At 43.7% G+C, this 15434-nt stretch overlaps 1 protein-coding gene across 1 annotated transcript in view; it reads right to left on the reverse strand.

Annotated features, from left to right (window-relative positions):
• Positions 1-15434, reverse strand: part of USH2A (usherin) — a 4817015-nt gene that overhangs the window by 1517678 nt on the left and 3283903 nt on the right. The window contains exon 45 of the mRNA XM_069608572.1: positions 9616-9825. Within this exon, the coding sequence (XP_069464673.1) occupies positions 9616-9825 (210 nt within the window). The remainder of the gene's footprint in view (positions 1-9615; positions 9826-15434) is intronic.

The raw sequence follows: 15434 nt of genomic DNA on the forward strand, positions 1-15434 counted from the left end.
GCCCCGTAAGTTTGGGGACTTACGATATTCCGCTCAAGGAAAATTATAAAAATATAGTATGTTACATTTGTAGATTTTTCACTGCCTTTCTTCCTTTATACAACACCCTTACGACCCCTGCGGCCGAGGCGTACGCAGCCCCCTGCGGCTGCGTACCCCTTATTACGTTCTTATACAGTCGTCCTGTTTTCACGTGCTCCTCCCCCTCCTACACTTGCCGTGGCCGGCGTTCTCCGTGCGCAGCCACGTTCCCCGTTTCGCCTTTCCTCGATCAACTCGTTTACCGTTTATCTCCGTTTCCACTCCCTTACCACAGTTCTCTTCCCCACCACTCTCAAAACGAGGATGTCTCGTGCTTGCTATATCCTATTAAAACCCTACTGGTGACGTCACCGATCTGTTAGAGCTACTGGTAAGTTCTTCATATATTCTTTAAATCCAAAATACACCTCCAATCTACCCCCGTTAACCCCACAGCTGTCTTCCTGTCACTCCTGGAACAAGGTAATCAAATCAACAATATAATCGGACTGCGCACACTGCGTCACCTCGCGTGTGATACGCCCCTCGACAGGAGGGCTTAACCAGCCAATTATCTTCCGTATTGGGCAACTGACTAGCTACCGCCTACAGGGAAACGTCATCTACCTATCGAGTGTCTTGCTCGAACAATAGGGATCCTCATCTACTCATTGATCAATAAATGCCAAATCGTAGGAAACCACACACACACCCTTACACGTAGTCGCGACCTAGGCCAATCAGTGTCTACGAGCGGCCGCACGTGATGTTTTCATGCTCCTCCCCCTTCTCTCGCGTTACGTAGCCAACTGCTCTCGCGCTTGTTCAACTACCATTCATTCTATTTCTAACACTAAATTGTCAAACCTTCGCCGTTCACCTGTGCAACACCTCCCGCCTCCCGTATTTAATTCCTCCCCCCTCCCTCACAATTTCACATTGTTTGTTGTGCGTGGCATGCTCACCAAGTTCTCTTGATGCGGGGCTGCTCGACTGCGTGCACCCCTCTGAGCGGCTCATCACCTCCCCTCGTCTGGACCACGTCTGGACACTCGCCAACCGCGGGCGGGATACTTCTCAACCGGCTCCCGAGGACCAATATCCGGATTGCGCTGTCCGGTCTTCTCGCAGTTCCGCGATGGTCCTGTAGTCCTCAGAAGGGGGCAACGGCAGAGGGGGCCGCGCCGCCGGGCCTCCTCGCAACTGGAGTGCTTGGAAAAAGTAAAAAAAATAAAAATGCCGATCTTAAACAGATCTCAGCAGTGCCTCCAACTTGTCGGGGGGAAATTCTGCCGGGGTCGGCCGGGCCGTCCGCAGACCTCCGGGCAGGGAGGCCCTAACTCCTCCCGTATATCCCAAAAGAGATAGAGTATGAGACACACACAAGAAGCAAGGTGACTCTGCTGTTTATTAAACACAAACGGCAGGGATGGGTCAAGGATCATACGCGTCTGACCTGACACACACACAATCGTGGGGTTCGCAGGCCCCTTTTACTGTAGTATGACGCGCTACTTGCGTCACTTTAGAAAGTTAACAAAAAACCTATCGCCACTCTTAATTGGTTGCTCGAGTGGTAGGGTTAGTATAGCATACGTATAGAGAATAATATGAGTGGACAAGGGTTAGTCAGGTGATATATCTGGGTTGTCCCTACAATTAGATACATGAGAATTGTTACATGAAGACTCCTAATGATTGGTTAATGTTAATGGCGTCAGTGATAAGAGCCCCATGTTCTGATTGGTGCGCCCGTGAGCTTCCCAGCCTGGGACCATCACTGTTCCCAGCTCTCGGTGTAACTGCGATTTGCAACAATGTTTCACTATGGGTACATGCAGACAATGTGAAGACTTATTCATGAGCTGGACGGCCGACTACTCCCACTGTCGCAGATGTCCATTGATCCTTTCAAGTGTATCTGCCTGTGTCTTGTAACGAGGGATCCAGACGCCTCCTTCCTCCTGAGCTTGGCATCTTGTCAGGTTCGGCTTGGTCACGTGAGGTGGGACCGTGTTTGAGGCAGAATTCTGCACAATTAATATTGTTTTTCCACTGTGTGCCTGGTTTAATTTGCAGGTGCGACTTTGATGTTGGTGCACGGGGTGCGAGGTTGCAACATCGTGCCCTTCATGGTCTGCTTTTGGAATGTGGGTTTGCAACATTACGACCTTGGCTGTCTGCTTTCGCCAAGCTCATTCTGCAGGATCAGCAACCTGACTCTTGCCTGTTAACGTCCACGGGAGCTCTTGCTTGCGGCCTACTTAGGCCTGGTGTATAGGTGGAACCGTTTGGTGCACAGGCGCTTTAGGTTATAGTCTCATATTGTCTTATGACCAGTATCGTGTCTTCGTTATAATTCTCATTATGGCACCTAGGTTTAGAAGAAGCATAAGCAAGCTCTTTAGATGAGTTCATGGTGCGTCTTGCGTTTCTGCATTTTGAGAGCCTATGTGGAAAATAATAAAGATGCACGTCCGTGAGTATGTCTGTCGCCTACGTCATAGCACTGAGTATATTCTTCGTGTAGATTGGTGCGGGAGTGTCCAGTGTGTATATTGGCACAGGTGTGCTATCTGTTGGCTAGGTCGTCATGGCATCTCTAACGACGTGTAGGTTTTAGTCTAGTTGATCCATGCCGCAGGCATCGGCATGGGCAGGGTGGGCTGCTGGGCAGGCAGATGGACACATCCTTATGTTCCTGTACCAGGGTATCTGGTCGTCTGGTAGATGGGCAAACTCTTCTCGTGGCGGGTGCTTGGGCCGTGAACCTCTAGGCCAAGCGTGAGAGGGGGAAGATGGGAGCCTGTTTTTCCATTTTCCCACTTCATCCCCTTCCAAGGAGCTTCCTCAAGGCCTGCATCTTAAAATGTTTTTCGTACATGTGTCCTATTGTAATCTTCAAAAACTTAAATGTTCCATTTGAAACAGATTAACCAAACAGAAGCAATGAAGTGTAAAATATTTCCTTCATTATTTTAAATTTATTTTACAGCTGTTTACAATCTTCTATGTGACATGATCGTTGGACTGCAATTTTACGCAGAAAACTCACAACTTCCTTTCATATCCCTTTAAAATGTAATTCACTAAGACAGGCAAAACACCTACCCTGATCTTTTTTCTCGAATCTCTGGATATGCCAATTTCCCATCAAGATTAAAACACTTGGTACTGTCATCGACTACAATCTAGATGTGACATCTCAAGTAAATGTATTGGTCAGCAATTCTAGATATTAAAAACAGCTTTTTATGCAAATCAGGCCTTACCTCAACTAAGCCTATTTTAGAACAAAAGCAAGAGCTATCATCACAGCTAAACGTGATTACTGAAACGCCATTTGTATGGGATGTTGCTTGTTCAGATACGTCAGGTCCTGCAAAATAATATTGAAAGACAGCTTACTAATTCTCCTGACATTTCCCATGTCATCTCTACTGTGCGTAAATCAAAGAACAATGGATCTTGGCAATTTAGACTGAAAACAAATTATTACAGACACTGTTTTATTCTTTTCAGTATCACAAAATATTTTTGTTTATTTACAAATAGTGTTCACAGTGTTCATGTGTACAGCTTCTCAGTGAGAGGAGCAAACACATTATACCAATGTATTGACATCCTTCTGTACATACCATCATTCATCCAATCATTCATTCACATAGATATTACCACACATATCTATACAATTGGGTTATTAAAGAACCCAGTTATACTCAGACTGTTTACCAATTTCTGACACCTATTTCCATTTTAAATCAATGTATCTCTGTATAACAAATAGCAATTTGCTTATTTGACAAAATCGACACATGTTTCGGCCGTCGTAAAAAGGTACACATCAACCCAAAAAAAACATCTTGCAACCTTCTTCAGGATATTGGTAGGTTACGAGTCAACACTCCACGGTGTTGTATGGTGGGAGATGTCTTCTGGCCTGAATCGCCAAGAAGCACTGTTGGTGGTGTCACCGGCGGAATAAATCCTCATAAGAACTGTGGTACAAATAACAGTGGCCTAAAAACACTCAGGTTATGTCCCTTGGGCATTCCAGTCAGTACATAGTGAATGCATCAATGCTCCTGATTCCCTGGTCTTCAATATAGTAAACTCCAATGTCTGTCTATTTACAAATCGGTGAGTGGAGGCTGTTGATGAAACAAATATATGTAAATAAACAAATATATTTTGTGATGCTGATAAGACTAAACCAGTGTCTGTGAGTTATTTGTTTCAGTCTAAATTGCCGAGATCCATTGTTCTTTGATTTATGTAATTTGCCTGAAAGGATCTGCGGTTTAACAGGCACCCTTATTGTTGTAATCTCTACTGTGCGGCAACTACACTGGTCATCAATTCAAGATACAATTGACTTTAAGTTTGCTGCACTGACTTCCAAAAATGTCCTCCAATCAGAAAATCATCACCTTTCATCTAGACTTAAACAATATAACATTTCTTGATCTTCAAGATCCAAAAATCAGCTCTTTGGTAGTCCATTTGAGCTAAGTTAGAAGTTCACCTGCAGTTTTGTGCCACATCAGCAAGGCATTGTTGTAATGCAAATGATCCCGAATGCAAGTATTTTTCACCTGGAAATTGTCTTTACCTTAGAAGGCAGTGTTACATTTTACATAGTGTTATATAAATATTTGTCATGAGTCCCCAAAACTGGAAGTTTATCAGCAAATTGTGCTAAACGATGATGAAAAAGTAATTGAAAAACAAAAATTCCTGCTTGAATTTTTCCATAGAGAAATACTGCATCGATTGAATAACCATAGTGCAAAAACCGTTGGACGGATTTGTACCAAATAAGAAGTGACTTGGTTAGAAAGCGTTTGGGGTGAATATGTTCAGTATTTTTTTTAATATTCGATGTAGAAGGGGATGCCCAGAAAAAAAAAAACGTTTTTATATCTCCCATGGTGTTCTGCAACACAGTGGTTGCGAGGCTTCTCGCTCGATGTGAGCGATTCTCATGATAATGCTGTGACAAGCCGAAAATGAAAAATTCCTCAAATGCTACCTGTAGGAGAAAAAGTGCTCAAAATGCTATGTGGAGGAGGAAAAAGGGAGCAATCACATCAGGCTAGCGGTGGGGAGGGTGAAGGAAGACACCATTTGAAGTTATGGAGTTGATGGTAGGCTGGGGAACATGGGTAGAACACGTTTGGCTTGTTGGGGGAATATTGGGGGAATCTTGTGAGATTACCCCCGGCAATGTCACAAGACACACCAGAAAAGGAACTGCATCACAGGAAATGAAGGGTGATAGGGTAATGGGTGAGGGCCAGGAAAGAAAAACTGATTAAGGGAAGAAAAGAGGAGTCGGACACAAGTTTAGTGGCTATGTGTATAGGGAAGTCTTTTTAATTGTCAAGTGTTTTTTCCATTATCGCAGTTGGCACAGTGCTATGTTACCCCAGGAATCGGCATAATCAGAAATGATTTCTGGGAAATTATCATGGGAAAGGCAAATGAAAATAAACATATTTTACACTTGTGGATATCAAATTAATTAGGCAGGGAGCAATGGGTCTTTGGGAAAACTACTTGGACAACTTGTACAGTGGTCACAGCCGAAGGCCGTGGCTAGTGGGCCCCAAAAAAAACCTTTTGGTGCAACATGTAGTCATGACTGAAAGACATGGCTAATGGGCCCTGAATAAACTGTAGTATAACAAAAAACTTCAACTTCAGTGAAAAAAACTTACTTTAGTTGAGAGAGTTATGGTGAACAGATTAAACACAACAAAACCTTTGGAATTGATGACATCTTAATTTGGCGACCCCCGTAAATGCCTCCCATGAGGTAATTGTGTGTGTCCTTGTGAATCCCTTCTGTTATATTGTGTATGTGCTCATGGGCTTTGCAACAGTGGGACACAGAGTTAAGATGTTCATCAATTCTCACATCCACTGAATTTCAAGGGTTTTGTTTCTCTGATCTCTATCTCTATCTCATACTCTCTGTAGTCTGTCTCTCTCTCTCTGTCATCGCTGGGGCTCTTTTTGAGCCAGGCATGACATGAAAGAATGGCGTAAAAGCCTTGCATTTCACCACATTTTCATGGATTTGTATGGTGGAGAGGAGGTGCAGAACATGACTTATGTTTCTGTCGACTCCCTTCCTCTCCACCGTGCAAATCCTCCAGAATTTGCACTGGCATGTATTGTTATGCTGGGACAAATACTGGGGATTCCTATGGTGTCCGCCAGCCTTTTTCTTCAGCAAAAAGTAGGTGGATTCAATCGAAATCCATTGTAAACACTGCCTGCCAAGCACACATGACAAGCATCATTTACACCATTTGTACAGCAGAGTGCAAAATTGCAGGGCAAAAGGCAGTTTACATGCCTTTTGTCCTGCACATTTGCACTCCACCGTGCAAATGACAAGAACTTGGCATCGAGGGCCCGTTTACGTTGCAGTGCAAACGTAACTGGGCGGTGCCGTCAAAATACGGGAGAATAGAAAATTAGTTTCTCTATGTCTCAGTCTCTCTGTAAGTGAGACTCGTGTTGTCAGGTGAGCATTTGCAAAGGCCATCCAAGCCGTTGCAGACCTAAGCACATGCAGAGAAACAGATAGATATATTGAACGGGGTGCTGTTTATGTTTGGTTTATTGTAAACTGAGAATAGCAGTGACAGAGGCAACTCCAAAGGTTGGAATATGGACCTGATGTTCAAGACATACATTGTCGTTGCTTGTGTTGTGCAGGAATGTAATTAATAAAACTCAGCGTTCTTTGTCACTGCAGTGAAAGGGACGATGAATGGTTCACATCTGAATTTGTTTTTTCTATGTTTTGTTGATCATAGAAAGATCACTAATTTGACTGTGTTCTCAACCCTTTCCAAGAATAAAGGAACATTTGAGAGACATGCAAAAGTAAATCATATTATAATACTAACATTGCAAACTGGCATTTTTTAAAATATGACATTGGGTCTTATTACAAGATTGCCGGTCCGGAAACAAGTGCGGGTAAACTCACTGCCACCCTTGTTTCCAGACCGGCAAACTATGTGTCTGCCTGCCATGGCCGCTGCACCCGACAGGTCTGACCCTGCCAGGTGCAGTGGCCATGGTAGGCAGACCCTTCTTGGAAGCGCTGGCACCAACGCTTCGGAGTCTCTGGTACTCTATGGGAATGAGGACTTACAAATTACCAGCGCCTGACTTCCACGGTGACCGGACTTGTAATCTCCAAGTGGCACCATGAATTCAGGCACCGGTAAAAGTTTACGAGTCCAGCGGAACCCGTTGATAGCATCGTCAGGGTTACTGCCGGACTCGTAATGAGACCAATTGTGTGTTTCTCATGATCACTTACAGTATTAATTGTACCAGACATTATCAATATTATAATGGGGTTAACAAAAGATAATTAAATGCTTTTACCTATAATGTTAGAGTAGAATAGGAAATTTCACACACAACACAGTGCTACCAAGAAGCCATCACTGGAAGTTCTCCTCTAGATAAGAGTTACACAGCAGTGCTTGAAATGTATCCAAATAAGCTGAAAACATTGCTTTTTTCTCCATGCAAAAAGTTATTTTCTTACATTGCAATGCTTTTTTAATCAGAGCTTTATCAACACAAAGACTGACAGCACTCAACAGTGCTATAGTGTATATGGTGTAGTTGTAACAAGGATGTTACACTTGTCTCACATATGTATGCACATTATCCAAACACAATAACCACATGAATAATTTTCTGATAGGTTATCATTCCAAGAACGACAGCTTGGTACACTCATATTGTAATATTTCGAAGTATGAACTGTAGATATCTTGGCAAAGGAGACAACTAGCACCAATGAAGAGTTCAGGCTACTTTACATAAAATCAAAGAACATGCTGGGAACAGGAAAATAACCACAGACCTTTATATTTAACAAATATGTCTGTGATAAAAGTGATGTGTACCTAAATAACTAATTATATAATGCACACTGGGTTTGGTGCTCCTTTAATTTTTCACAGCACTCTCTGAAACATGAATGTATTTGTAATCATGAAGTATTTACACTGATGTGGACAGCATCAAGTTTTGGATGTGAGGATAAAATGGCTGCACCATCTGTCAGTCCATTGAGATCTGTGGATCTCTTGCTTCTTGTTTCTGGATTTAGTGGGCCCCATTCAATGTGTGGCAGTATTTCAAGTCACATACTGCCACACCTGTTACCATTCCTGCATCTTGGGTAGGCAATACATCATCCTGATTAAGAGTGGGGAGCAGCAGAGCTAGTACCCGTGTTTGTAGTCCACATGACTTCACTGTGATTTTGGAGGAATCTGCAGTGGTAATTAATTCAGATTGTCGAGGTAAAGTGGTGGAAGTACTTCCTGCTAATTGCATGGTTGTTTCCCTCCTCTTTACCTCCTGAGTTGTAATTTTGCAGTGCAGTAAAAGTATCAGTATTTCTGTTACCACCACTTTTCTACCACACCGCCAAATTTGAAATGAGACCCAAAATTCCAACTCTCACAAGAGGAGACCCCTGCTGTATTTGGTAGCTGCAGAACTTTGCACAAGACACAAATGCACAGACCTCCTTAGACAATTACTTACAGAGTGAGAGGTCATTGCGTTTACCACGATATGTTACATTTAAAAGACTGCAGTGGTACTGAAACATATTATATTCTGTTGCAACAGCAGTTTCAGAAGTCAAACAATATGGAGCAATGATGCAATATTATCATTATGCAAATGACCCAGAAATCCTGCACGCCGATTACCATAGGTGCTAATGGAACCCATCCTAAACAAAATCCCAGTAAGCGTTAAATTACACAGCTATTAAAGCATGCCTGAAATAACTACACTAACCCATTTTAATAACGCAAGCAGGCCATGTTCCCCCAATCAATTATACTTTAAAAACAAAAAAGGTGCTAACCTTTGGCATTTCTGAGAAAATGAAATCCTCACTTAAAGTGCTTTTTTAATGACCTGGAACTCTTGGTTGCCAGGTAATGATATTATAATGTTTGTAATGAGTCTTTATAAAATCTAAGGATTAGCCACACCATTCTAAACACATTTCGGAGTCACGCGTTGTTTTCCCCCCCTCCAGATGACTTGGAAATGAGACGTGAGGATATTTTCCCAGTGGCTGCACTTGCTTCAGGCTGCTCCAGTAACTTAGGGATGAGCCCTGTGCATGGTACTCGTGTTAAAAAATACTACCGCTTCACAGAGCAAATCTTTCACGAAGCCATTCATTGTTTTTAAACCCCTCTGTCTATTGACAGATAAATTGATATAATAGATACTGTCGAAAGAAGATAGTCGGAGAGGAAGATGAGATGGAACCTGGCTAACACAGTATCCGCTATTCGAGCTTTATGCTTTCGTCTCTGTGGGATGGGGGAGGATGGGGGCAGGAGGGGGGATATTGATCTGTTATTTGATGACAACCAGCACTTAAGCATGTTAGTCCTTTTCCTTTTAATAATAGGATATTTTATAATGGAAGCATGACTGGTCTGAACTGTAACGAAAATCAATCCGTTGCCTTCTCAGATTTATGGACGCGCAGCTGCCGCCGCGCTCTGTAGGACCCACCTCCGTCAGAAGTTGCCACATGGACCATGTTGCTGCTGATGTTGTGGGCTCCATTGAAAACCTTGAGTACAAGCTCATAATTCGTGCTCGCATGCAAGTCACTGATCAACGTTGAATTAACATCTGCCTGGAGCATCAGGGACTTGTTTGAGGTTGAAGAGTTCAGGGAGAGGATGTAGTGTTCCACGTCCCCTTGCAAATCCTGCAGTGCTGTATAAGAAGAAAGAAAGTGTGTCAGTTGTCAAGAATGTTAATTAATGTATTAATGTCTTTACTGTACAAAAATTGTGAAGCATACAGACTTAATAGACTGCCTCAGGTGCACCCACACTTTGAACTAGGCCTTAAGAACTAGAAGCTGCAGAAACGAGGGGCTCACTATAAGTTTCCTATTCATGATAAAATGTGGGGTAAAATTCTGGAAATTCCAGCACCAGCATTTTTTCCAGACCGGGGAAACACAAGTTTGCCAGTGGGGCAGTGATCAACTGGCAGGCCTGACCTGCTGGGAGTTCAGGCACCTACAAGAAATTAAATGCCAGATAATTCCGGCAATCCCATCCATGGAGTCCTATGGAACGCCATGGAATGGGAACTTACTTGTGCCCCGTAATATCCTGTTAATAATTATTTCGCAATACCAGTAAAACTAGAATTAGGGCAGTGTTTATACAAGAAGGAGCAGATTGTCAAAGAATCACACATCTAAAAAAGTACAGAGAATGCGTGATTTTGAGAAATTAGCAGATCAATTTATTCAGAATGGGAACTGCATTACTTAGCAGTCATGCACAATGGTAAATGATGCACGGGTCCCCCCCCCATGCCGGACACTAACGCAGTCACAGACCTCCTGCACTCCTACTGTTATGGGAGCTGTGACAGGCTGAGCGAGGTATTCACAGAAACTCGACAGAGTTATCTTGATTCTCTCAAGTTCTGTTTATTAAAAGGAAAGGGCTCTGAGAGAAGGCAATAGCAAAAGGCGTTTTACCAAACAATACTTCAGATATAACAAGCGGGAATGACTTTCTCTCCAGCCTCATTAGCTACTGGACCAGAACCAAAAGGCTTCCATCTCCACCCTCTGCCCCGAAACAGGTCTGGATGCTAGTTCAGCCACTGTCATTCCTGGTTTTGGGGTACATGGGTCCACCACTTCTTGTCTGTTTTGCGTTCCAACCTAACTTATCAGAATTCCACAATGGTCCACTGTTTCTTCTGATGCCATGGATCATCTGGTCAGAGTCAGATGCCAGACTCTTTGATTAAATAGACACCAGGGGACTGCCACATTCTTAAATTGAAGGGGAGTTGTCAGACCTATGTGAACTGCGCGATACCAATAACGTCAATCTTATGTCCCTAATAAAGAGCTGTTCAGTTTAGCAAGCAACCAGGCGCTCTATGTACATAGCACTAGAACCCATACATTGATTTTATGTGCTTACATTATTTTACTTATTAGCAATACAAGCTTTCATATGCAAGGAAACATGTGCAGGTTAGTAAAGTGAAAATTCTCAAATTCTTCGAACACGCAATCACTTCAAAATCTTTAAAAAAGCAGTAACGCCTCTAACATGCAATTGCTAATAAACCTTAACAAATGCTGTGACACCGACTAAATGGTCATGAGTTTCACCCCTTCCGGGCTTTTTCAAGGCGTACTACAAGTCCAAGAAAGACTGTTCATGCACAGCTATTATTCCTCAGACAGTGGGCCTCATTACGAGTCCGGTGGTAACCGAGGCGGTAAAACCGCCTCGGTTACCGCCGGACTCGTATTACCATTCCGCCTCCGTGACTCCCAGAATTACCGGGGCATTACAACCCCGGTGTCCCGGGAATTCCGGAGGCTGAATGGTGTTAATCCCCATTCCCATTGAGACCCAGGACTCAATGGGGATGGGGATCATGGAAACACCGGCACCATCTTGAACACTGGCACCATCTTGTGATGGTGCCGGTGTTTCCTCGTCCGCCTGCAGGCGGGCGGTGTTAAAGTTTGACGCCTCCGCCGGCAGGAATTGTGATCGCCCAGCATGGAAACAATGGTGGCAGCGGGTATACCGCCACCGTTGTTTCCATACCGGGCGAGTTATAATGAGGCCCAGAGTCTCCATCTAATTCAATGAACCATACGTTAAACACCCTTGCTCAAATCCAAAAGTAGACTTGCTCCTTTTCCCATGTGAGATGTCCATTAATGTGCTAATCTTGCTTGGCGTTTCTTCAAATGATAAAACTGTCACTAATGTTCAAGAAGAAATATATGGTCTGGGTTCAGAAGACACAGGGCCCCGACACAAGTTAGGTGGAGTGGTAAAATGCAGCAGTAACACTATTACCGCCGCATTTACCACTCTGCCCAATCTCGAGTTGGGCGGAAAATGGGAGTTTTACCTCCAGCTTTTTTCTGGAGGTAAAAATCTCTCCTTTCAGCGCTATTAGCACCAAGAAACCCCCAATGAACCCAATGGGAATGAGGATTTACCTCCCCACCGCAACCTGGGATCCGGCGCAAATTGCACTGAACTGAGTTGCAGTAACGCTAACAGCGTTGGGCGGTATCCCGGCGCAATTAGTGCCAGGATACCGCCCAACCTCTGATGAGGCCAAGAGTGTAATCTGTTGGTGCCGAGTCTGGCACTGCCACATTCTTGTCTGTTATTTTGACTCCTTCAGAACTCATACACACTTCACAATTGCCTTCCCGAGCAAAACAATTTGGGGGTGTTCTGAGTCCGGGATGTCTGAGTTCTCTCAAGCTTCTGAGCAAGCTTGCCATCTGCTGGCACATGCAGCCTGGGTTGAGGGAGTGGACTCGGGCCCCATGCTGCAATTAATGCCAGGTTTCACCTGAAATACGCAGCCGGGCCATGAAGCACTAAAGGAACTCCTCCCCGTGCAGCTGCTGCTGACTTGCTGGTCTGCTTCTATAAAACACATCCCAGCTTACAAGGATACTTCGGCCGCCCTGCACACTGTTGCTAGCCTGGCTGCCTTCCACCTGACCATCTAGTAGCAGAAAACCAAAGAACTGGAAAAGTAGTTACTGTGCACTGTTTGAAGACTTTTTAAATATATTTTTAGAACTCTATTTTTTAGACATTTTTATATTTTTAAAAATATTCTTTTTAGCTTTTTGAACTCTTCTTTTGTTAGTTACGCAGCTGCTCTTAGAGATAATGATTGTGTGTACAGTGTCTTGTGATTATCCCTTTTTTATAAAAACGTTTAGAAACGTCTGTTGTACTGGGAGAAAGGCAATATCTAAATACCAACTAAATGAACTTAACAACAGCATTTTGTTGTCTGCCTTTCATTGCGTGTGTTTAAAGTTGTTATGACTTAATATTTCATTTTGTTGTAGGGGGCTTGGGGAATCATAACCTTTGCCTTTTTTACCCATCTCCACCTCCCACAGAGGTCCACCACTGTGATCTCGAACTCAGGTAAGAGTTTCTTGCACTTGACAATAGGGTGATTAATTGTTCACAAGTAGGATAAAGTGTCAGAAAAGTATGTTGCTGTGTCTGCCTAAACCAGTGTCCCATTCAGTGCATGAGAACTCTCCCCGCTAGATATTTCTAGCCCAACTTTCTTCTAGCCATTCTCGGTCTCCTCTGTTGACTTCTCTCTGATCCTCTGCATTTTCTATTTCACTTTGTGTGGTGCTACACCATTTTCTTTCACTCAAAGTTGCTCTGTATATCTTCCAACTTCTGTACCTGCTGTCATCTGTGCATTCTGCTGCACCTATTTGTTTGGTCACCTTACCTTTTCCTACTAATACTTCATTCTTTCGCGGATGATTTAATTCTTCATTTCTTTTCAATTTTGTTTCTACCCCCCTTTTCTGTACCTCCTCTCCACTCTCTCACTCTTTCTCTCATCTCCTTTTCTTCTTTCCACTTTCCCTCTTTGTAGGCCAATGTCACCCTTTGCTCTGTTCTGCAACAATCTATATTGTTCCAACGCTCCCTGTCCACTCTAGCTCCCCCTCTCCCTCTTCTTCAACTCCCTCACTCCATCCTCGATCCTCATAACATTTTTTCTATCTTTCTCTCCCACTCCTTCATTTTTCTATTTATCAATTACCACTCTTCTCCTCTTTTCTTTCTTGTACTGTCCTTCTCTGACCCTTTCTCCTTGGCCTCAATCTCTCTTTTCCCTCCTGCCGCCTATACTTTTGTCTCTTATTCTGTCACCTCCATCTCCTGTTCTGTTCCGAATACTCCTCTCTTTGCTCTTCTCCTCTCCTCTTCCTGCTTACAACTCTTTTCAAGCTGCACTTTTCTATCTAGCTAATTCTCTGCTTTTCACCTCCTCCTTTTCCCATTCTCACCACTCTTCTTTTTACCTTCTGTTTCTCTGTTATGGTATCCCCTCATCTCTATTATGGAACTCACTCCAACGCCCTTCATCACTCTTTTGATTCTGAGGATACCCCTTTTTATGGGCCAGATTTCTGAACCTTGGGTTTGGCCAAGGTCCAAAGCCCTAGCTGGGTCCACTTGGGAGCTAAGGATTTGGAGGGTCTCTGATTAGTGGAAGGTCGATGAGCCTTATTGTCTACTGGCAAGGATACTGGTGCATCACACTATCAACCAGCCCTGCGGCACAATGGTTCACCTGGCTCACAGACAATCTTGGAGTTAAGTAGCAGTGTCACTGTGACAGCTCAACCCCACCATGGACTCTCTAGTCAAATGGGGTTACTGCCTTGTCTTTCTGGATCCTCTTCACCCTGCATTGAACATGTCCACATTTTCCCCTGTCTCTGTCACAACAGAAGACCTCTAGGCCGACAAGTCTGTGAGCACAGTGCACTCACTGAGAGGGGTCAGCCAAGTTATTCTCCTCATAACAACCTGCATCCTCCCCATGGGATGCCTGTGAGGGCCACCTTTATTTAATGTTCTACTTTATTGTTTAAAGTTAGTGCGGACCTAGCTAGAGAGAAACGGAGTTCTGCACAAGGTTTGGGTAGCCAGCATTTGGACTGGCATCTTTTAACAGTAGTGCAGTACTGTGAGTTGGGTGCTGTGCATCTATTGGGATTAGTTCATGCTGAAGTGTGGTTGAAAAAGCCACGTTTTAAGAGATTTGCAAAATTGAAGAATGGTGGAGCATACTGCAAAATCTAGTTCCAGAGGGTGAGGGTTTGCAGGTCTGCTCTTTTGCAGACTAATGGTGATTCAAGTTGGTTGGTTGAATTAATTGTTGAAAGCAAAAGGAGAGTTGCCACAAGATATGTGGAGCTTTGCTGCCAGGTATGCCAGTGTGCTACTCATGACTGCTTTGCGGATAATATATGCAGTCTTGAACAGTATCCTAGCCTATAGAGTTAGACAATTTAGTTTGCGAAGGACGTGAGTGATTTGGTCAAATTTCCACAGACCCGTACCAAGGCGTGCAGTAGCATGATGGTCTGCTTTTCAGGGTGCCAAGTGAGTGGCTTGGAGGTCTGTCAGGAGGACATTTCCCCCAATGATGTGCGAAACCAAAAGGGCCTGAACCACAGTCCCAAATTCCTTCAGTGGATTGATGGTTTGATTTTGCCAAAACGTGCAGTGATCCTCAACAATAATTTGCACCACACTTGGTGCTTGTAGTAGTACGTAGTTTATTCATGCACAAACGTTGTGTTGAAACTCCTATTCAGGAGGCCCTTTTATGATTACACATGTTTCAGCACTCCCAGTGCCTTTCTCAAATCAGGGCATTAGTATCACAAATCAACAAAATATATATATAACACGAATGTGTGTGCTTGGAGATCCGTTGTAGTTATGATGGTCAAAATGACGGGT

The sequence above is a fragment of the Ambystoma mexicanum genome, chromosome 4q (genome assembly GCF_040938575.1).
Source record: "Ambystoma mexicanum isolate Mex_15411 chromosome 4q, UKY_AmexF1_1, whole genome shotgun sequence".
Classification (NCBI taxonomy): Eukaryota; Metazoa; Chordata; class Amphibia; order Caudata; family Ambystomatidae; genus Ambystoma; species Ambystoma mexicanum.